The 23,077-nt window shown below is 42.0% G+C and overlaps 2 protein-coding genes across 2 annotated transcripts in view; one reads left to right on the top strand and one right to left on the bottom strand.

Annotated features, from left to right (window-relative positions):
• Positions 1-8,496, bottom strand: part of TMEM169 (transmembrane protein 169) — a 15,854-nt gene extending 7,358 nt beyond the window's left edge. Inside the window, exon 1 of the mRNA XM_066999024.1 lies at positions 8,360-8,496. The gene's annotated coding sequence lies outside the window, so the exon portion shown is untranslated. The remainder of the gene's footprint in view (positions 1-8,359) is intronic.
• On the top strand, positions 8,491-23,077 carry PECR (peroxisomal trans-2-enoyl-CoA reductase). The gene is made up of 8 exons (XM_066999023.1): positions 8,491-8,648; positions 11,790-11,923; positions 17,406-17,571; positions 18,235-18,316; positions 19,939-20,035; positions 22,032-22,142; positions 22,652-22,763; positions 22,881-23,077. Exons 1-8 carry the CDS (start codon positions 8,534-8,536, stop codon positions 22,967-22,969), a joined length of 906 nt encoding a protein of 301 aa, XP_066855124.1. The 5' UTR covers positions 8,491-8,533; the 3' UTR covers positions 22,970-23,077.

Below are 23,077 nucleotides of genomic sequence, written 5' to 3'. Positions count from 1 at the left end.
ATGCAAAAAACATATGCCTAGATTTAAAGACATGCTGGAAAACAGCTCTGTAAAATACTAAATTTACTGCAAATACTGTCCCCTCACTGCATCAGCCATAAAGCTCCAAGAAAACCTAAAATCACCTGATTAAGCCTAGCGAGCCCCTGAGACAGCAGCAAGATTCCCCTGCTGCAAATGGGGTAAAAAAAGAAGACTCGGAGTCACTGAGAAGCTGAAAGCATCACTGTTGGGATGACCTACTAAAAGTCTGGACACATGGAAGTTAATTTGGGATTAGATTTCCAAAATTCCTGGCTGTAGTTCTAGGCTCAGCCCATACTGCCTTGAAAAGGGAACAACTTGCCAGTAATATTTAAAAATAACCCAAAGCTAAAAGCAAAGATTTGTGGTTGGGTTTTTCTTTCCTTTTTTTTTTTTTTAGAAGTTTATCTAGCTGTGACCTTCATTAACTCACAGCAGATGATAACCTAATGTCAGTTCTTGGTGTAATGTCAAAGCCTAAAGGACTCCGTCAGTTTTGGGCAGGCAATGAGGAGCAAAGTGATGCTATTTTTCAATTTGTCATAGATATGATTGCTGCTGGAAATCTGTGTCCAGTTCTTGTGCTCACCAGTCAGGCAAGATGCTGAACGCTGATCAGATCTGTATGATCCCTACATCAGAAACAAAAACATGGTGAAGAAGATCCCTCTAATCCAGCAGAGGAGGATGGAGCAAGATAAAAAGCGGACATACAAATAACAGAGCAGACGTTAGGTAGGTGTTTTAACAAAGTGTAGGTGTCCCTCGACGTACATCTCTGGGGGCTGTGGAGAATTGTACCGTCACTGGCAACTTCCAAATCTGGACTGGGTATCTTGGTTACTGGTACTTGACCAGAAGAGGTGTTAATGTAGGGAAGTCCTTTAACTTGTATTAAAAGATCACAAAGATCCTTCCTGATCTTAGGCTTTCACAGTAGATGTTTTCTCTTTTCTCCTGGTCCTGACCCTCTGAAGACAGCACCTTGAAACACCACCATCAGCCCCACATCCCTCAGGGCTGCTGCTGAATCAAACAGGTTCAAACCCCAGCCCATTTTTGCTGAGAACATTTTCTGTAGTTTTGAACAAAAACTGGTAGTCTCTTGCAGAAATCACAGCAGTGGACACAAAGCACGTTCTTTCTCCGGCCTTTCTTTATGTCCGGTAAGTATGAGGCCAGCCCGCAGCACACCACAGCCACCCACAGCACCAACTCTTCCAGCCGTACCTGAGATCTCGACCCCTTAAAAGCCTTGCTGTGGGGTTGATGCATGACAATTGCCATGCAGCTGATGTGAGTGATGACCGTCTCCACGTGGGAGCGCAGAGGGAGAAAGGAATCTCATAACTGTCCGTGTGAGAAAAGGAAAAGAAATGGTGAAATTTTAGAGGTAGCAGGGAGCAGTTTATTAGCCAAACAATTGGATATTAATCTCTGCGTGAACACAGATGGAAAACCCTGGGGAGGCAGCTCTGCAAAAACACTCTGTAGAAGAATTTTTAGAAGCACAGTCTTCTGTTACTATGCAGGAAAGCTACTGCTGCTTACGCTTCCCACGACAGCATTAGTCTTTGACACGCAAAACAGGAGCCTAAGAGCTTGGTCTTGCACCATGTAGGTCAAAGGAAATTTTTCCATCGGCTTTCAGGGATTGCTGCTGCTGCTGCTAACAGAGGAGAAATTATCCGGTTTGAACGCAGACAGGAAGGAAGTGCCTCCCCGCAAGCTAATAAAATCCTTGATCTCAAATCCCTGCTACTGCACAAATAACCTTTTTACGACTGCTCTGAGGAGACATGAGAGGAAAAAATGTAGACTGTAAGCAGTGAGGAGCATCAACTTTTATTTTTATAGTCACATAACATGTACAACACGCAACAAGAACTGGCACTGTGTCTTCACTCCCAACACGCGGGGGTTAGCTGCAGGAACAAAAAACAACCGGTACTTTAGAAGGACGGTGAGTTACCACAGGATGGGGAAGAGATCAGGGAAAATTTACCCCAGACATCTAGCTTGAGAGAGAGCTCCCCAGCCGCAGGTCCTCCTTCTCCTGCGTCATTCACTCCATAGCCTCCCCAGTCCCAATCCCCAACCTCGCCTCTGATTTTGTGCATGCATCTGTGTTGCTTAGGTGCATGTTAGCCAAAGGATTAGTTCCAATCCCTAGTATTTTTAAAGGGCTTATCTGCTGTCAGATTGTACGTATGAAAAATAGATGGTATCGGAGGCATCCAGCTGTTGGGACAGATCCGTCTGTCACCAATCAATGTTATGACAAAATGCATTGGTCCAATGCAGGATGTACAGCCCCAGACCCTACAAAAATAGGTGGCAAGACCTATATAAGAAACCACATTTAATTCAGACCTTATGCTGGGAGGGGGCCGAACAGTAGGACTTACCTCAATGATTTGACATGATCTTTCACATATGCATCCTCACCGTACCCTGCTGAAACAGGGAACAACACCTGTCTCCATTTCACAGTGAAATAGCTCAAATTAGATTACAGTTCCTTGAATCTAGCAAATACCCAGGCTGTGATGAATGATCTGTTAGAAGGCAAGGTGGGAACAGCTCCTCCCTACCAGTGCTAGCGTCTGTGCAGCCTGCGGTGAACTTGACAGGGGGATTTATCTCACTGAAAAAAAGCCTTTTGCATTTTAAAAGAAAATAAAATGTTATTTTCAGCCAGATTAATTCCCTCATCAAGTTCACCATGCAGCCACCCCTAGAGGAAGAAATGTTCAAGGAAGGGGAGGGAAAAAAACCCTTACAGCAGCAGCCCATAATAGCAAGCTGCTTTAAGTGTCTGTGCAATGATAGCAGAAGCACAAAGAAAAACACCTGCCTGTGGCCTGCCAGCAAAATAGGAGAAAGCGAGCAACGAAGCTCATAGATCACACCCATCTTCCCCTCCCTGTTCAATCCACAAGCTTCAAAGCACTTTTATTTCTTGAGGAAAGAGAGAGAGACAAGAGAAAAGGCCATGCTCTGAGTACGCATCCAAGCAGGAGCAGACCCCAAGCGGGATTGCCAAAAGCACCAAGTGCCAGAGCAGAGAGGGCGACACAGTAAGGTGACCCCTTCCCCCAAAAACTTCATGGGTTTGCTAATGGAGCTCCCCACCCCTTGCCTGACCATCAGGATGTGGGGATGCCAAAAGCTGAAGCTAAAAGCAAAGGGAAGAACACAGTGTCTGCAGGCGGGCACAGCCAGACCCAATTTTGCCCAGTCCCGATTAATAACTGGCAAATGCAGTCATTTATTTAGGGCTGTCAGCACGCAGTGCTAGTGCTGCCCCACGCTGAGGCTACCGAGCAGCTTCTGGACCAACGGAGGTGGTGACAAGAGCCTGGCCAGCACGGGACGGCCTGCACTGAAGCTGCAGTTCAGCACGGACAGAATGCCTTGGGCTCGGATCGAGGGCTCGCCAGCTCCGCTGCCAAGCTGCGTGGCTCAGGAGCACTGCTCTCCCTGCAGTCCTTCGTCCTCCGTGTGAGGCACCCAAACGCCTGCTGATGGTATTCAGCAGATACAGCCAAAATAAAAATAAAAGTAGTGAAGAGGAGCTTTCCAAAGTATCATTAAATTGGTTCTGGATGACATTTTCAAAGACTTTTTTTAAAAGTCAAGGGCATTTTACAGAATGTCTGTTTTATGAATCAGATCTTTTTTTTTTCCTCTGCTGTTCCGTAACTTTTCCAAATGTCAGGGAATGATAAGTGCCGTGTAGATCAGTATTACTGAAGTCTGAGAAATGGCATACAAGAACAGCTGTGCATTTTTATTTTATACTAAACAAATTACTCAATCAATTTTTTGCATCCTAATTTATTCAGAATTCCCAAACACTGCTGGTCTACCTTTTATTTAGAGCTAAAGCCTGAAGTGCTGTCTCTGCCTTGTCTCCACATTCTTTGTCCAGACTGCTAAGAGAATGAGAAATGAAGACAAAGCACTCAAAGCTTCCCACTGCTTCCAGGGATGAGATCTGTTTCCTTACATTTATTATACTCTGTGAAAAACTTCTGTGACTGGCATGTAGACAAGAGTCTTTAAAGACAACCAAGACTTTAAAAGGAGCACGACTTGAAGGATGGTTTGAAATCATCAAAGCAATTCAAGTGGATTCCAAAGCAGGCCTGAATAAACTCAACAGAAATGCTTAAATTTTTAGGAAAAAAATCCTGATGATAAAGCAAAGATGTGTTCTCTCTCTTTTCCCCTATTCCACCCCTCACTTCTGCATTTGCCCAAAGTGGGTCATCCTAAACCTTGAACCAGCAGGTGCCTATTGCAATTCCTGCCCATCTACCAGGACCCTGCTCTATTACACGGTGCCGTAGGAGCTGCAGAACCCAGTCGGTCACACCAACGTGAGCGCAGCATCCTGCCTCCACAGCAACGCCCTCAGCCTGGGACCTGGCATCGCATCTGTTTTTATTTCAGTAAAAGAGTAAATGTTATTTCAGTAAAAGAATCACAAGATCTCCATTTTCCTTCTTTAGGAACTCATGCAGCACTCTTGCCAGGATGTTTTAATGTGTGTTGGACTCCCGCCTGACCTTTACAATAACTAAAAACTAGGATCCTGCGTTAGCACCTCAGGCTCTTTTTCCATCCCTTCCCACTCAGAAGATCCCTGACTGTGTCTTGTTCCCCTCTCCTTCCTGGCCCTGCTCTCTGCTGCAAGAAGATCAAGCATGCCAGTGCCTCATTCAGAGAAAACAAGGAGACCCCAAAGAACAAAACCTGCAATTAGAGAGCAAGGAGTTGCAGCCACACAGCGCAATGGAAAACGCAGTCAATTCTAAATCCAGTATGGGAAGAAGGTATCTGAAAAATCCTGACACAAAACTACATCTTGGAGTTCTTATTTGGGTAAGATATTCAGGGGCTTCAGATCAGAGCTTTCTTTAACACCTGGCTGCAGCCCAGGAGTTGCTGAAGAGCCAAACTGTACGGAGCGAGAACTGGAAGGTCCCCTGGGAGTGATTCAGGATTGCTTAATGCATTGCACAGTAAATATAATCTAAGATACTTAGACAGTATCTCTTGCAGCAGGAATTAGTTGGCTCAGGGGACTCTCAATTGGATAAAACTGCAGATACAGAACCATGATGCCAGGGTATTAAGGACACAGCACTTTCAATTGCAGACAAGGAAATGCTCCAGTCTCATTAATACAGTGTCAGTGGGGTGCGATTATTTAGAACATGTACCTGTGTACCGGTGTCAAACTCACACTGATACCCTACATCTTCTCTGACTACAGACTCTACTTTGAGTATGGTGCCCGTCTTCAGTATCTCCTCTTTTTTTTTTAGTCGCTGGAATGAAATTCCTACAGATAATGATGAAAGCTAGTGAAATCCTGATTATCTCCTACTTAGACTGACGTACCTCAAGATATCCTTGCAAGCAAAGGATCTGCCCAGTGGGGAAGTCCCTGAAGAGATGAATTGGCCAGGGAACCTGACCATCAGATGGGGCTGACCAGGAAAGCAGAAGTCGTGAAATAGAAAGGCTCTCATGTACCAGTGAGAGGCGATGAAAGGAAAACCAGCCACAGCAGAGAATGCACAGACAGGAGGTGAAAGTGGCAGGGCAGAGGAGGCCTTTGTTGTAATCCCATGGGAGAGTCCAGAGAGGTATGGGAACAGAAGCTCATGCCATTTTTCGTTAAGTTATGGCTCCACTCTCATATTTCTAGTAATAATCATAGGGATTAAAAAGGATTGTTGTTATACTTTGTGCGATTTGGTATTCCAGGAGAAGAAAGCTATAAACCTGGAGCATTCATGGCAGTGGGGCCTGGGAAAGCAGCAGCAGCCAGAGCTGCAGGTTGATTTTCCTCAGGGCTAACTAGCAGAAACCCTCCATCATAAACCGTCTTTGACCTTAAGGTTTTATTTGTAGTGCTAGGATGCTTTTCATTAAATCTCTTCTGCTTTCACCTCCCTGTGGGACTGCTGGTCCCAGGGACACCTCTCCTGGGGTTTGGATCCCACAGAGGTTTCTCTCCCGTTTGGAGCCATCTGTCTCTCTCCTCAGTTCAGTATTTAACAACTCTGAGACTTTCCCCCTTGGCAACATGGATTACAGGATATGGGGGGGCATAAACAGGGTGAGTGCACAACCCTCCCCAAAGGACAGCAGGCTGTAAGGAATATTAAAGCAGTAAATATTGCTGCCAGGACTTCTAAAGCATGGCAGAGAGCTGGACTGGCAGATGTCATCAGCTGAATAGCTAAGCCATAGGCTGGCAAAGCACAAAATCTGTCTTTGACAAAAGTAGCCTTTTCTGAAAATGCAGAGTTTCCCATTCATCTCAACAAATCAAACTAGTTCATTCAAAGCTGAGACACAATCTGGGAGCTGAAAAAAAACCCAGAGAGCTAGTTTTTTCCTAGTCAATCTATAAATACAAAAGTAGATGCTAAAGAATGAAGTGCTAATTGCACAACTCTGAAGGGCTGACAACCAGGAAAAAAAAAAAAAAAGAAACCAACTACTGATGCATTCTTTTTTCTAAATGTGTCATTTTGAATTTTGAATGGTTAATGTTTTCAGGTGATAGATACATCAAGGAAACAAAATTAAGCAGGTTTTAGCAACAAAAAAATAAAAGTGAAGACTGAGGCTTTAAATGCAGATTTATTTTCATCCAAATGCAAGCTGACACATACTGCAAGGTAAAAAATAATAATAAAATTAAGAATTTTCTGTCTAATCATATACTACTTCCTAATACATATCCAAACATTAAATTTATAGAATAACATAAAGGAATAGCCTTCTGCTTCCTGACTTTACTGCTATGGTTGCATGTAGTGGCAGACCAACATGTTTTAATGCTACCAACAAAAGAAAATGAACATTCCTTTGTGAATAAGAAAGTACAAGTGTAAGAGAAGATTAAAATTGATTTCAGTTAATAAGATTTTCTTCTTTTCAGCTTAAATCATTCTGAATCTAAAACACGGGAGTAAAATCGATTCACACAAAGATCCACTCAATCCTTGTTTCAAAGACAACCCCCACAACACTGACTAGAAGGCACTGCCTTGCTGAAAATATCTGTGAAAATTGGTTATCTCGGCTCAGTTCTTTGTGGATGGGTTTTGTAGCAGAAGGGGCTACCCTCCATTCAGGCCAAGGAATGGATGTCTCCTTTCCTTGCCTCCTTACTCTCCGATCTTTATGCCTTTCCCCTTTATCCTCCCGCCCATCACTCACACAACCTCACCGAATGTGTTAAGCCTCTTATTTATGGCTATTGAGAAATTCCAAAAGCTTGCAGAAAACAAGAAACTTATCTCAATAGGGAAGAAAAAAAATCATTTGATAGGGCTCTCCAGGAAATCTAACAAGCAAAAAATGCAAACAGAGAGGCCAGACGGATTTTACTGGGCGGCCTGTGGCTCAGCCGGGATGGTGGGCAGGTTAGAATAGGAAGATCTAGTTCACTAGCACAGACGAGTGCTTCTCCCTGGGATTAATTAAAGATCTCTCTGATGCAGCCTGCCTAAAATATGTAGGGCAGCCAGAGATAACTCATGGGGATCTGTGGAGTCTCATGATGATTAAAAGTGGGGAAAGTATTTCTTGCGGCGTCAGCCACAGCATTGCACGTCTTGCCTCCAGTAAGTAACGCGGTGCTTTAAAAAAATCAAAGTGCTCTGCCAACATTAACCCATCTGGAAGGCGACTTTGTCTAATGGTTGCCTCACGGGTCTAAGTCAGCGCACAGAAGTCTGTTTCTGCCTTGTCCCCCTTTGCTGAATGAGCCTGGACACAGGTGAACTCCGTGCCTCCCCTTCCCCACGCTACAGGCAGGGAACAGAGCTTCCTTTGACACACACTGAGCTTCAGGATGAGGATGCTATCTTACAGTTTCCTTTGATTTAAAGTGTTGAAACTTGAAACATGCGTTGGGAAAAGTAAATAACTCCAGCTAACAAAGGAGAAAGCCAAAACGGACACAGGGACTCTCCCACTTGGCTGACCCGCATCCTTTTTCCCCCTCACTCTCTTCTCCCCTTAGCCATCTCCCCTAAGGCAGTAACGGCAGTACCAGCCGCAGAGAGATGCTCCCGAACACCCCTTCCACTGCAGAGGACAGGGGAGATGCTGGGGAAGATCCTCACGGCGCTCACACTCCTCACCCCCCGCCGAGCTCACCGAGGGCGATCCCAAGCGCGGATCCACCTCCGAGGCCCCTCGGCCCAAGATGGCTCTGTTAGGGACGCGTCCCTGGAAAATGGTGCCCCCTCCGCCACCCCCCCCCCCCAGCTCCCCGCGGGCAAACCCGCGGCCGTCTTACCTGCCGGCTCCGCCCGCGGGGCCCCGCTGCCGCTCCGTGCGGCCAGGGGGAGCTCCTCGGGGCCCCGGGAGAGCCGCTGCCCGCCGCCCTTCCCCGCCGCTCAGCCCCGGTCCCGGGGCGCGGCATGGGGCGGAGCGGTGGCGGCGGCCGGGAGAAGGGGAGGGGGGGGGGAAAATGGCGGCGGCGCGGGGGCTGCTGGCGGCGGGGCTGTTCAACGGGCGGGTGGCCATAGTCACCGGCGGCGGCACCGGCATCGGCAAGGCTATCGCCGCCGACCTGCTGTCCTTAGGTGGGCGCGGGGAGGGGGTGAGGTGGACGGACGGTGGGGTCGGGGTGGTGGTGGTGGTGGAAGGGAAAGGGGGACCTTGAGGGATAGCGGGAGCCGGTCAGGGGTGCTCGGGGCGTTCGGGGGTCTTGGCGGTCGCTGAGTGGGTTTGTGGGGTTCTGTGAGTGGTGTGCGTTTGAGGGGGCAGCTGGGTTTTTAAGGGGTGGAAATGGGGACCCAGAGGGAGCAAGGGAACAGGTAAGTGCTGGGCATGCCGGACTAGTGCTCTGAGAAGGGGGCGGTCTGGGGCTCTTTTGCCCTGCTGACACTTGGTGCGATGGTGCTGTTTTAAATACAGCGAAGCGAAGGTGTGTTACGCCCAGATAGCTTCTCTCATGCCCCCTCTAAAGTTAGTTTTCTTCTTAATGCTGTTGAACTGAGTTGAACTGAATGTCTTGCTGCTGCTGCTGAAGTTGAGTGGGCTTTTGAACTGTTGTCCCCATGTTAAGCTCGGAGAAATGGCTTTGTCAGTGCTTGTGACAAAGCAGTCTTGAAGTTAAAGTATTGTACTTCAGCATGAACTTTGTAGGGTTTCTTTCAATGCCGGTTAAAGGTAAGTGATGAAATCTGGAGGAAAAGGCAGACTCTGTAGAAACATCTCAGTAATCTACCTTGCACCACCTTTTCTGCAGCTTTCAACATAAATGTCAGGGTTCATTGGCATCTGACTGGTTTCGGGTAATGTTAGATAAACATGGTTAGGATAAATAACGCCAAGTGTTGTGCCCCACCATGTTGGGTGCGTTGCGTTGTTTAAATGTGCACTGTGCTGTAGCACTGCATAGAAAAGAACTTTGTTAAGACTTTATGCTGGGAGGCATCTCTTCTTCTCCTGGCCCTTGTTGTCCAGCTTTCCACTTGTTCTGTGGAGCTGAAATAAGGGCTAGTTCTGCTGCCTTTGGGTTACTGAGGAGCAAAACTTTTTTTTTTTAAGGTGTACTTAGCTGCTGCCTTAAAAAGGTGCTTTTTTAAGCATCATCGTCACACTGTTCATCAGTGTTACCCAGTTACCTTAAAACTGTTCTTAACTTGATCAGCGTTATTTTTTCTCAAGCCAAATGCAAATAACAAAAATGTCTCTCTATGACATCCTAAGTAGAGAACAAGGCCGCAAATCGCTAGTAAGCACGTTGAGAAAATGGAGAAGGATCTGTGGCTTAAATCTGTCAAACGTAACCTTCATCTGCAGACTTGCTGGCTGTTCCTACAAGATGATGACCGGGAACTATATCCATTTATACCTTGTACTTCAGGCTGTATTTTTTTGGAGGGGAGGCTGGTTGGACAGAGAATGCTTGTAGGAGCAATGACAGATAATGCTGGTCACAATGCACATTGCTTATTTTTATAACCAATCTTCTTCGAAGCCTTCTGGAGAGATTTAAACCATTTGTCTGGAACCATGTCTGCCCCTTCTCCCCTCAGCCCTATCAGGAAAGGTCTGGTCATTCTTTGTGAAGAAAAGTAAGGACTTCAGTGAAGCAGTATCAGTTTGTGCTGTAGGTGCCAGGTCTTCCCCACTAGTTAGGATCTCCCTGCTCATATTTAGCATATCTAGCACATCAGCATATCTAGCAAAGATAGTCTCCTACTGGACTTTATTCTTCAGTGTGTGTATTAATAAGCACTTAAGTTGATAAATGACACTGTGCTACAGAGAATCGGTGTTTTGTGTTAATTGGTGATTGTGTGTCATTTTATGAACTCTACTGTAGGGTTAGTCAGGTTATTGTGCAAGTGACCGAGTCCTTAATCTAAAAAATTAGGAGACTTCAGAGGCTAACATCTTTACCTGTGTTATTTTAAGATGGCCAACGATCGAAATTGGAAACCTCATTCCTAGGGATATATAGTTGCAGCGCTTCCTTCTATAAGTTTGGCTCCTTCTTTCATTTTTTTTTACTTTTAATTTAATTTGATGTATAGTTTCACAAGAGAGCCTGAGCCAAATGAACAGCTTGCTGCTCTTTACTCCCACGAGTTATTTTGAGTTGATTCTGGTGTTTGTTTGATCACATGAGAGGCCAAATTCCACTCAGTAAAATAGCAACAAAAGAAAAAAAGGCACCTGGCAAAATGTTAACATTTTTTTGGCTGGTTTACTGTGTTGAATTAATTTATGTTTAAGCAGATGAGCACTAGAGCTGGTGTGAGGAAAGGATGGCTTCTGTTGGGATACGAGGATTATGATGGGGGGAAGTGAGAGCAAGACCTCCCTACCTGCCTACTTGGCAGTGGCAAGCTAGTAATTTGCTCATGCATAGTATGAAATTGCATGTCTAGTGGATTTGTACTAGGGTTTAATCTACAGTGATCTCTTTCAGTCTGTGTAGTAGCAATCACCGAAGACTTAGAGCTGTCCTGAGTCCTCTGGTGACAAAGGAGATGACACTGCAGTGCAAGTGCTTACTGTTAATTTGGCACCTGCATTGCTTCTCTCTGTAGAACGAGTCCTTCAGCATTCAAATGCTGACACAAGCAGAAGGCTTGAGCTCCTGACTAGTATTTTTCTCTCCTTTCTGAGCTAGGATTATAAAGCATGTGCAAGTGCCATGGAGAAGCCTCTGTTCCTGCTGTCTGCAGATAAGAGTTAATCTTGCAACGATATCATCCTTTATTTCAGGCTCTGTAGGGTTAAAAAGCAGAGTATTACATTTGCTCACTACTAGTTAAAATTACAGCCAGAGTTACAGTGAGATTATTTTTGTGGTTTTAGGAGCAAATGTTTTTTTTGTAATCAAGACTAGCTAAAACATCTTTAAATCACGTAATCGATGAGGCAGCCTTGAGCAGAAGCCGCAGAAGTCATGTCTGAAAGCTACTTTGCTGACTCTGCAACTCACAGGCTGTCTCCCTTTCTGCAGGAAGGAGAGTGAACCTTTTCGTTGCTTTTTTTGATTGCTCTTTTCCTGGCACAGTGGGATCTTGTTGCTAAGAAGCACCTGACATCAGTCATTTCTCTCTCTCTTGCTAGAACTTCTTTGTTGTATTTTCCAGCCAGTGACAAAGAAATGCACATCCTACAAGATGTCTCCGTGATGTTATTAACTAGGGTAACTGCAGTTTTGACTGCTAGCTGAAGGATTTTTCATTTTGTCTCTGCAGGTTGCAGTGTTGTTATTGCCTCTCGTAAATTTGACCGATTAAAAGCCGCTGCAGAAGAACTGAATAATGCATTTTCTTCTGTGAGCCCTGCCAAAGTGACTCCCTTGCAGTGCAATATCCGGAAAGAAGAGGAGGTAACGACTAGTGATCTTGTTCTGGGGTTTAATATGTCAAAAATATATCACGTATATAAATTCTCAGACCTCCAAATTCATCTCTGGCCCTCTCAGGAGTACTCTAGGTGCAGTAAAAATCTATTAAATTGATCTAGATAAAGCTGCATATTTGCAGGGAATGACCATTTGTTAGCAACGTAAGCAAGAAAGCATTTGTAAATGCAAATATTTTTCTGACTGCACCTACCTACTTATTTCAAATATTTCTAAGAGAAGCAGGCTTTGGAGCTTTTATGTTCTAGGGCTGAGCTGGAGCTGGAGCCTACATAATGTGGTTCTGTGTCACATTTTTGTGACACCGGTAAGGGGGTGGTTACTTGTGAAGATGGAGACCTTCAGACTTGCATCGTCAAACAGGAAGTCAGAGCATGGAATCTCAATACTTGTGAGGTGACACAAGTTAAGTTATTGAGATGATCCCTGCGTTGTCAGACACTTTTTTCCTAGCCATGTTTCAAATTTTGGTTACAATTTGAGCTATGCAAAACTTTTGCTCTCAATTCTTATTACTATTACAGTTGAGATTTTTCTCACAAAAATTGGAAGATGAAGAGCAGAAGTACTCCATCCATGTTCTCCATTCTAAGTCTGCATTCATCTTCTAATTTTTTTCTGTGTAAACATTTTGAAGTCCAACCTGACACTGGACTTCTAACTTAAGACTGCTATAAAACATTCCAGTAATTAATTTCTACTTTTTTTCTTAACCTTTCAAAGCCTCTGTTAAAATCTAGCAAAACTTAAAGAAATATTAATGACCTTCAGTAGCTATGTAAATTCTGGAAGTATCCTAATATAAAAGCATGAACAAAATAAAAATAAAAATTCTTCCTTCATGGGACAACTCACGACATAAAATATTTATACTGATATACTGAGAGTTTTTTTCCTAAAGGAGAAGAACCCTGAGGCTGCGCAATATGTCACTTCACCTACTAGTGGATTTTAGGTTTGTATTTACCAGCATCAGCAGCATGATCTAATAGTTTATGACAGATGTCAGAGGGCAACTTACATGATTAAAGCTACATGAAAGAAAAGAGGTTCTTTCATGAAAGTGTTCTTTCATGTCACTGTGCTTGCAGAGAGTAGTCTGGCATGCTTAATTTTCTGCAGGTGAATCTTATTTTTGCATCAACTTAAAAGTGAGATAGTGGTGACTGCAATGTTGTGTAAACTAGAGGACTGGGATGGTATAATGAGGCAATCTCTACCAAACTGCCATTCCTTCTTTGTTTCACATTTAAAAAATATAGATTTGTCAAAACAGCCTTAGCAGCTTTAAAAGTTTTCAAAGCCTATTTTGAAGGTGCTGTTAAAGCCTTGCTTGTAGTGCTGTGTGAAATGCTTAGGCATTATCTTATAGTACAGCTAGCCACACTAGCACTTGGAGAAACTTGGTGTCTCTTCTGTTATCTAGAAGTTTCGTCACGGAGTTGTTGTCTTCCATTTAGTTTTAAGCTCTAATCATTTACAGATACACCAGAACTTTCTTAGAACTCTTTCATACTATATCTCAGAACCCTCTGTCAGGTATCTTCGGCTAGTGAAAGTTCTTAAAAACATTTAAAAAAGTTCTTAAAAACACATCCACAGTAGCCCCTATAGGGCTGTGCTCTGCACTTATAGCTAGAACAGCACTGCTATTGCACCGCTGTTTTGTCTGTTGCTGAGCAGTGCTGGCACAGCGTTGCTCTCTCTGGAGAGAGCAAGACTCTCCAGAGCTCCCCAAAAGCCAGCAGGCTGGGGGTGGGCAAGAGGTGAGTAGGGAACATCACCAGGGCAGCCAACCTAAACCAACCAAAGGGATATTCCGTATTCCATATGGTGTCACATGCAGCAATAAAAGGTGAGAAAGGGGGGCCTCTTGTGAAGATGTCTGTCCTCCCAAACAGCCACTATGCGTATTGCAGCCCTGCTTCCCAGGACAGGGCCAAACATCGCTTGTTGATGGGAAGTAGAGACTAATTGTTTTATCTCTCTCTTTGCTTCCATGTGGCCTTTGCTTTTTTTTTTTTTATTATTATTTTTTCTCTTTCTTTTCCCTTTAATTAAATCAACCTTATGTCAACCCATGAGCCTTTTTCTGTCCCATCATACTTTCTCCCTATCCCCCTTTGATTTTTTGCTCTTTTTTTTTGTTTGTTTGTGCCTCCTCAAAGTAACTTTGAAGACAGCACAGCTCATTCCTCTTGTGTGCTGTAGTTTGGATCAGTGAAATTCAAACATGAGAAGGTTCATCTCTCATCAAGTAGTGCAATATGGCCGTTAGAGCTCTTTCTGGCTTGGGAAGACCCTAAGAAGGTGCACTGAATTAATTGCTGGAGAAGCTTGCTGGCAGATATCCTGGGGATAGCTTAATGAATGTGCATTTTAAAGTCTCTTAATCTTCATCCTCAGAGGCCCTCCATCTTTCTAGCAAAGCTTACTTTTCAGTTAATATGCAAAAAATAATCTTGCTTGGTAGAGGATTTTCAGCCACTGGTATAACCTGCCAGACTTATTTCAGTCAAAAGAGTCTGCTGCTTCTTTTGGCTAGTTTTCCATTGACTGTTTTGTAAAGGATAACAAACCTGTTTTGTTTTTTATATATGGAGGAGTAAATAGTTTTGGGATGCCGGTTTTGGGTGCACCTGAGGTTTCTGTGTTCTGTCTTCAGGTGGCTTTATCCTGAAGCAGTGATTGTGCACCTGCCCCTTATCCTGTGGTCTGGGGCTTATTTAGTGACCAATATTTCTACTTAGCAATTGTGCAGCTGTAGTGATTTTAATTATTTGAATATTTTCCAGCACTGCCACACATAATGTGTTGGATACTACAGGAGCAGGTCAGGTAGCTCTTGCTGATATACAGGCCAGACAACTGCGTGTATGTGTGTTTCGTCTCAAATCAAGACTTTTTGCAAAAACCCAGAATCTAATGAATTAACTCCAGTGCCTCAATGTGGCCAGAGCAGGGGAGAAAGACCCTGTCCTTTTTCTGTTATGAAAGAGCTTTTTTTTTTTTTTTAATATCTTTGGGTATTGGGAAGGGGAGGCATATGTTTGCATGTCTTAAATGTTGAGCTACAGCATGTTTGTCAATGGGCATAAGAAAGACTTGAGGATTTTTTTTCCTTCTGAAAGCATTTGTACTACATGCTGTGGACAAATATTTCTTTAACCCATGTCTAGGCAAGTAGAAGACATAACTAGGTAAGTGGAAGATAAAACTTAGTAGTTCTGACAGGCCACTGCACTTCTTGAAAACAGCATTTCAAAATTCTCTGCACAGTTTCCCCTTTCCACACTGAGCTCCATCGGCAACTGCTGCTGGAGCAGACCCTGAGGCTAAAACCTATCATTTGGACACCTGACAAGTAAGAATCCTTGGGGAGGACTCAATACAGTACTATTTAGCACTTTACCTTCTGTCTGAGTTCGCTAGTAGCTTTTCTTTTGCAGTAAACATTATGGCTTAGCACAGGCTCAGTTGGTATATAAATACTTAATGCCTGTGTGAAGCCTGTAGTGGAAGAGTACAGCTTGGCGGGGAGTTGTGGATAAGAGATTCCTGTTGTCTTACTTTAAAATTACACAGCAATAACACAGAAATGCCTGTTTTCACTGTGCAAGAATACCTACTGAAGAGCTAGCTGAGGACTAGAAATAGCAGGCAATTTACCTCTTGAGTTCTAATACCACTCAGAGGTCCCTTGAACGTATGTGGACATTTGCCCTTTTTCTCTTGGTGTCAGCGAGCACTGTCATCCCAGTAATCTGGGAGAGCATGCTATTACATAGTGTTTTGGAATTGCAGCCACGCAAAAAAAAGGCCCATATTGAAGAGCTCCAGTTTTCTGGTTATGTCTGAAGTGCCTGAATTTGTTCTTTCCACTTTTTTTTCAAAAGTATGTCCTAAACTGTTAGCTAAACCTTCTGGAGTTCCTCTCTGCTTCCAAGGAGAGTCTAGTATCTTTTTTATGAAGTTCTTTCTGTGTGGGTTTTGATTACTTCGGAATGAAAGCTATCATCTTTAGTTCTCACTGTGATTTAAATGTGTTCTACCAGATCCTCTTTCTCACTCTGCTGGTGGCTGCTGTCACCATGTTTACTGTAATTGGGAGAAGCACTGCGAGCAATACTTTCTCTTCAACATTGTGAAGATTGCTTCAGATGGAAGCATCTGAGCAGTGACTGGAAAGCCTGCCAGCTTTTGCTGTCTTTCAGAAAACAGAATTGTTCATTATTATTGTTGTTGTTGCTGTTTTTTGGTTGGTTGGTTGTTTTTTTTTTCTTTGTTTTCTGTGACCACAGATACTAGATTAAATCTTTACATATGCTTGGGTAGGAGTAACTGATCCGTGGTTTCTGGTTGTGATAGCTATTGCAAACACAGGAAACCCTCGTCCTATTTCTTGAGGTAAATATTACATTGTTAAGTGTCTGTTCTAGATGCCTGATCACTATTTTGTAAATACATCTACTTTGGTATGTGCAAAAACCTTGAAAGCATTAGAATACATTCCCCACTGGGAGTTCTCCTATGTTTAGTGTGAGCGTGTGAGGATGCTGCTGTACTTCCAAAACAGAAAACAATGCACAAGGCTGAACTTACAGCCTGTAGCTTAGATTAGGTCACTATTAGAGCGAGGTTTAGCATCTCAAATATCTTTCTCCCATATGAAATTAAGACACCCCTCCTCTGCACTGACAGCTCCTTGAGTAAGTGAATAAAATGTCTATTGATATTTGCTATTAATACCTTCCTAGAGTACCCAAAGGTAAACAGTGCCAGACAGTGCTCTTAATCCAAAGTATTCATCCTGTTTATAAAGTATCTGCTTAGTCACATATTCACCTTCCTTTTGCTGAAGAAGAAAACTTACATCACTTCCAGCACTTCCTAGAGTTCATGTTCTGTTTGGTAACGAACTAAGTTTCTTGCTCTGATGGTTGGCTGTTGCTAACTCATATGTCAGAGCTTTAGTGAATATTCAAAACTTCTGAATTAGAAAGTTAGTTTCACATGTTTACTTGCATTTTCTATTCAAAAACACTTGGGTATATGGGTCAGATGAAAGAAAATCCATAGCTATCTTACATGGAATTCTTCCAACATCTGATGTGAATGCCCCTGCACTTGTAGAAAATGTCAGTAGGTCTTAAATAGCAGGCTTTTGTGTTTGGTTTTACAAACCTTCAGCAGCAAAGATCCCTTCTTCTTTCAGTGCAGCACCTGCAGTATACCACAAAGATTTCCTAAGTAAACACAGATAAAGACCAATCCAAAAAATCCTAAATCCTGACTAAACCTGTCGTACCACGTCTTCGAGCTTTTCTGAGTCTGGTACCTCCTCCTTACGTGTGGGAAAGGATATGAGAGAGAAAATGTATGGAAAGGAAACTGGGTATATAGCTTAATCTGCACTCTGCCACACTTCAAAAACATATTGTTTTAGGTAGAAGCTCTGGTGAAGTCTACACTGAGTCTGCATGGGAAGATTGACTTCCTGGTGAATAACGGAGGGGGCCAATTCGTGAGTCCTTCTGAAGCCATCAGCGCAAAAGGCTGGAATGCTGTCATAGAAACAAATCTGACAGGGACTTTCTATTGCTGCAAAGCAGGTGAGGACTGAACATTATGAATGTTTTTGTTTGTTTGGTTGGTTGGTTGTTTTTTTACAGCAATAACAGAAGACAAAAAATGTAGTTTCCCTACCTTTTTTTTTGACGTGCTTGTGAAGGAAAATACAGTGATTGTTTTCACGAATGTCATCCAGAGCTTTACATGAAACTGTACATTATATTTGTGCCTTTAAATAAACATATGCTTAGACACGTACACGCTTAGTAGAGGAACATTCTTCAGGTTAAGACCATGTTTGGGGCATCAGTTGGCTTGGATAACCACTTACAGGTATATGGGAAAACCATTTAACTTCGGTGGACTATAGTTAGTAACACAGGAGGAGACTTCACTCCCGTCAGGAGTGTAAATTTAAAGTTAAATTTTAAGTACGATCTGTGATTCTCGGATAGCATTAGGAAAGTGGAAATGAAAATAATTTACGTGGAAGGCACAAGATCTTGATTTCCGCAAAAGGTTCTCGCCAAACGCTGGCCGAGACCGCACATGCTGTCTTGCTGATCAGGTGGAGAGGTTGTTATCTAAACCTGCACTGGAAGCCTGTAGGATAATCGAAGTTGGACTTATTTGGCTTCCAGTTGGCAAGTTCATTTGTGTGCATTTCCTCTGATATTTATAGGTTATCTTCCTCCTTCATACAGTGTACAATGCCTGGATGCAGAAGCATGGAGGAGTCATTGTCAACATTACTGCTGCCGTGACAATTGGGTTTCCTGGAATGTCGTAATATACATAAATATATATATATATATATTTCTTTTTTTTTTTTTTTTGCATTTTCCTATATTCTTCCCCTAGAACTATTAATTACTCCTAAATACTTTATATTGGAAAGGTGTGCAATGGGCAGCAGCTGGGTGTAGAAATACACTAGTTAATGTCAAGGGAGAGCAATCGTGATACCTAGCTGTACGTGCAAGGGTCTTTTTATTAATCCAGTAGAGACCTCAAGAGTGAAGGACATCTCTGGTCTCTGTCAGCTACTTTGTAAGAAACTATGAAGCAAGAGTTGCTAGCAAAGCTTTCACTGGGAAGGGGATGTTGGTGGGACTAGTTGCACTGAAATATAACCTTTGCTTGTTCCCTCTCCAAATTGCTAGTGGGTTTGCAAGAACTTGGCACCTGTTTTCTTCTTCTACTGTCAGTTCACAAGTTTTGATGGCATAATTAGTTACAGGAGTTGGATGGGGAGTAAGAGGAACATACCTAGCATGTTACCAAGTTTGGGTTTTGTCCTTCAGGCCACATAGCACCTACTTTTCCTGTTTTCCTCTTTACTGCCACTTTGTAGCTATCCTTCTTGGAGAAAGTCTGTGATGCAGTTCTATTTCCTCTGCTACTTTCTTGACTGGGAGAAGGTATAAAAAATGCAATGTTTACAGTTCTTTTATACTGACAAAAAATTATCACAGCTGTCTGCACTAAAATACAGCATCCACTCCATAGGCATATGTTTACCGTATTTGTTCTTTTTTTTTTTTTTTTTTTTTTTTTACCTTCAAAATGAATGTGAGCCAGAGCCTTCTGGTTGAAGCTTTTATGCCAAAAAGTTCCAATTTGTTGAAAGAAAAATAATTTTCAGAAAATGGGTTGTTTCAAAGTAGAATTTGAAGTTGGCAAAATGCTGTACTTTGACAGTTTCCTAAGCAGAAAAAATCTGAGCTTCTTTTCTGAAGTTATGTATTTAAACTTTGAATTTCTACTGAAGAAAGTATAAAAATATATACATAATTTGAACAAGTGCTACATTATTTTTCTTTGTCCTGATTCAGGGTTGAAAGTTTTCAAAATCTCAAATTTTCAAGGAACAGGATGATATTTTTTCATTAGCTTGTTCTTGCTTAGCTTATACAAAATAAATGTGGAGATCCACAGGGTGGTGCTGAAGCTACAGTTGTTAGAGTTTCTCTGCTCTTGATAAATCTGGATGAATTGTCACTGTGATTGTTAGAATAGACTGTTAGAATATTTGCGAGTTGAACCAAGAAATAAAATAACTAATTCTGAATAACAGTTGAACAAAATTTCCCAAATAAAATTGTATATAAATGTGGATGGATAGGCAAGGCTACTTTCAAATTAAATTCCTGCTGAACTGGCACGTGTTTAAGGAAATTATAGCATAACTATGTAACTGGAGGTCTCTTCCAACCTAGATGATTCTGTGATCTCATTTAAACTTGACCACAGCTTCACAGTTTATGAACTAGAAAATCCCTCTGCATCTTGGGTGGCTGGTCCAGTCATAGGACAATGTTCTGACCCGAGTGAGACTTTAGTGGGATTAACATTGGGCACTGTTAGCTGAAGGAGGAGATGCTTCTTTTGCTTTCTTTTCTCAATAGGCACTCAGGAGCTGCAAGAGCTGCAGTGAATAACCTAACCAAGACGTTAGCTTTAGAATGGGCCCACAGCGGAGTAAGAATCAACAGTGTTGCTCCTGTAAGTAACCGCAAATGATATGATTACACTTAGCCACCACGCATATTTATGGTTAAAGCTTTCAGACTGAAAGGGATTTTAAAAGCTAGAGCCTCCAACTGTTTGTGTATATTTATTTATGTGTTTTTAATTCTCTCATCTATGTTCCTCAGGTCCTTTGAGAGCATTTTATATTGTTTGGATGACAAGTCAGAGACGTGGGGTAAAATTGCTTCTACTTTGAACTGACACTCTGTTTGCCTCTCTAGCTTAATGAAAAGATACCTGTGAGGAGCTGGTGACCTGTTTTACAGAATCCTGACATAAAATTACTGATTGTGTTTCAGTAGTGATTATGTTACATCTGAGTTCACAAAACTTTTTCTGTATGAGGTTCACGTATGATTGTGGCTTCCTCCTGTATTTCCAAAGTTATTATGCAATACATTCAGAGATTCTCAGAACTTCTTTTACTTTGGCTTCTGCATGTCAAGTTAGGTCAGTTTTAGTCATAAAAAGACTGTGTTTGGAGTGGACCTTCTCTTAAAGAAATCAGATGTGTGTTCTGATATTTATTTATTTTCTCTTATCAAGTATATGCAGACAGAAAACCACTACACAGGTCATCTAAAATATGCCCGATGTGTTTCTAAGGAAGTAGGTAGCATGTAGCAATTGTTTTAAATAATCTTATAGAAAGACCAGATATATTTTTGTAGTGCACAGTGCTGCAGAAACAGCGGTTATATAGAGGCCCTAGCTTTGAAGTTTGAGGTGATTTACTTTGCAGATTTACTTTCTTGAAAACAAAAGGAAGAAGGTAAACTTTGTCCAACTACTTCTACATTCCGAATTTATTTCACAGTACACTAAATGTCAGATCTTTCTAGGAAGATCTTCCTACCGTCTGTGAAATAAACGTAACAGGATATACAGACATCCTGTGCTAAAACACCTGGTTTGGTTTCTTTTGGCATACCATAGAATGCTTAATGGGAAACGCGTAATGTTCTCTCAGGTAACGGCTCTTAGGTAGCCTCTTTGAGGCCCAATTCATCTGGAGGCTTGTTAAATATTAAGGTCTACTGGCTTGTTTTTCCTGTCTGTTTTCTGATTTATCAAGTCTTTAGGAAATAAGTAATTAGGACACCATTATTATGTGTGTTTATTTTTAAGGCATGCTAATTACCTAATGAATCATACTAATTATAGCATGTGTCAAGTGAGACTTTTGACAGGCAAACATTTCAGTGTTTTGTTTTGGTTTTCCTCCAACTGTGTTACCGTGCTGGTGGCAAAAAATGGTCTAGTTAGGGTGATACTTTATATATTTCTGTTACCTTTGCCAAACCACAGTTGCTCACATCTCACACATCTTAGAAGAGAAATATTCTTCACAAATGAATTAAAACTGTGTTATCTTATATAAATTTGAGTCCAAGATGTTCTGTCAGAACTCATCTGTGTAGCCTTATGTTCCTATTGCTGTAGCCTTCATCTTCCCTCTTGAGTCTAAGCTGGACTGTGTAATCATCGGAGCCAGGAAGGTCTCCTTTTGCTTCTTCTGTAGCAGTTAAGTAGAGAGAGTCCGAAATGTGACTGCAAAATATGGCTGCTTCCATAATTCACAGTAAAGTCAATCTAGTATTCTTGCAGATTACCAATAAAAAAATAAAAGTTAAGAACTTGTTCTTGGGGTTTTGTAGTTTTCTGTTGCAAGCTTATTTGAAATGCTTGTTATTTCAAAAGTCTTTCAGTCTTTATACTCTTCATAGTTGTTGGAGTGACAGTGAAGAATTGGAGTAATCTGAATTATTCTGCTTGAATAGACATATGGCTATCAGTTAAATTATGTTTTTCATTTACAAACTATACTGTTTCATCCAATTTAAAAACTTGCATTCAGGTGCTGTTTAGATGGTTAGTCCCACAGAAAATCCCAATAACTTTAAAATTTTCCAACAATCACAACTTGAACATATGAAAGAGAACTTAACTTTGTTTTGTTTTAATATAGGGAATAGTATTTTCAGAAACTGCTGTTGCCAACTATGGAGAACAAGGTGCAGTGATGTGGTTAAGGAGCATACCAAAGGTTCCTGCCAAGAGATCAGCTGTTCCTGAGGAGGTAATGTATTTCAGAATATTTGTGATGTTCCTATTTCTGTGTCTCTGTTTTTACACCACTTTGTTCTAGGGAGAACAGTAAAGACTTAATTTTGAACTGTGGTAGAGTATGAAGAAAGGAAAAAGCTTGTAATAGCGTGTAGTAGTGTCATCCAAGAGACTTACTCAGTAGTCACAGTTACACCAAAATTTAATTTAGATGCCTCTTACAGCTAAAATATTTCATATTCTAGCATTTCATATTCTAATATTTCATTCTTCTAGCAGAGAGGACCGAAAGAATGAATATGGGAAAAAAGTGTATCTTAAAAGTACTAGAAAGCTTACAGTTGTTGAACTGTTATGTTCCTGATGTTTGTAGCTGGAAATGTGGTTTTAGTATTGTTGTGGCTTTCATTACTGGGAAGAAAACATAGCTGCGTCTTGCCTGTGTCAGTTTTCAGAATCATCTTGGACACAAGCAATTGGCAGAAGTTTAAGAAGGATTAAAATTGTCATTCTTTTTATTAGATCTCTCCTGTAGTGTGTTTTCTGCTGTCTCCAGCTGCTTCTTACATAACTGGGATAACCGTGGTTGTAGATGGTGGCCAAAGTTTATATCGCAATACCATAGAAATACCAGGTAAGAAATGGGCTAAAAATAATGCCCTTCAAGTGACTGAAGTTGGGCAATGGGAGCACACAAAAATAAAATGCCCACTTCCTCCATCAACTAAGTCCATTGTATTGTTTTCCTCAGATCATGACAGATGGCCTTCCCCACCAGAAGGAAGAAATTCTGAAATGCTTAAGAAGCTTCTTTCTGGCGAGTTCAAGCCAAAGCTGTAGTAAAATGAGATTTCACCTTATTTCCAGTTGCACAGTTCCTGGTAATCCTGCTTTGTGTCTTGGTCTTACAACTGTCAGTAATCTGAAGTTTTTGCACCTATGTAACTA

Source organism: Anser cygnoides, chromosome 6, assembly GCF_040182565.1.
Source record: "Anser cygnoides isolate HZ-2024a breed goose chromosome 6, Taihu_goose_T2T_genome, whole genome shotgun sequence".
Classification (NCBI taxonomy): domain Eukaryota; kingdom Metazoa; phylum Chordata; class Aves; order Anseriformes; family Anatidae; genus Anser; species Anser cygnoides.
The sequence above is the reverse complement of the archived record's forward strand: the minus strand, read 5'-3'. Positions and strand labels throughout refer to the sequence as shown.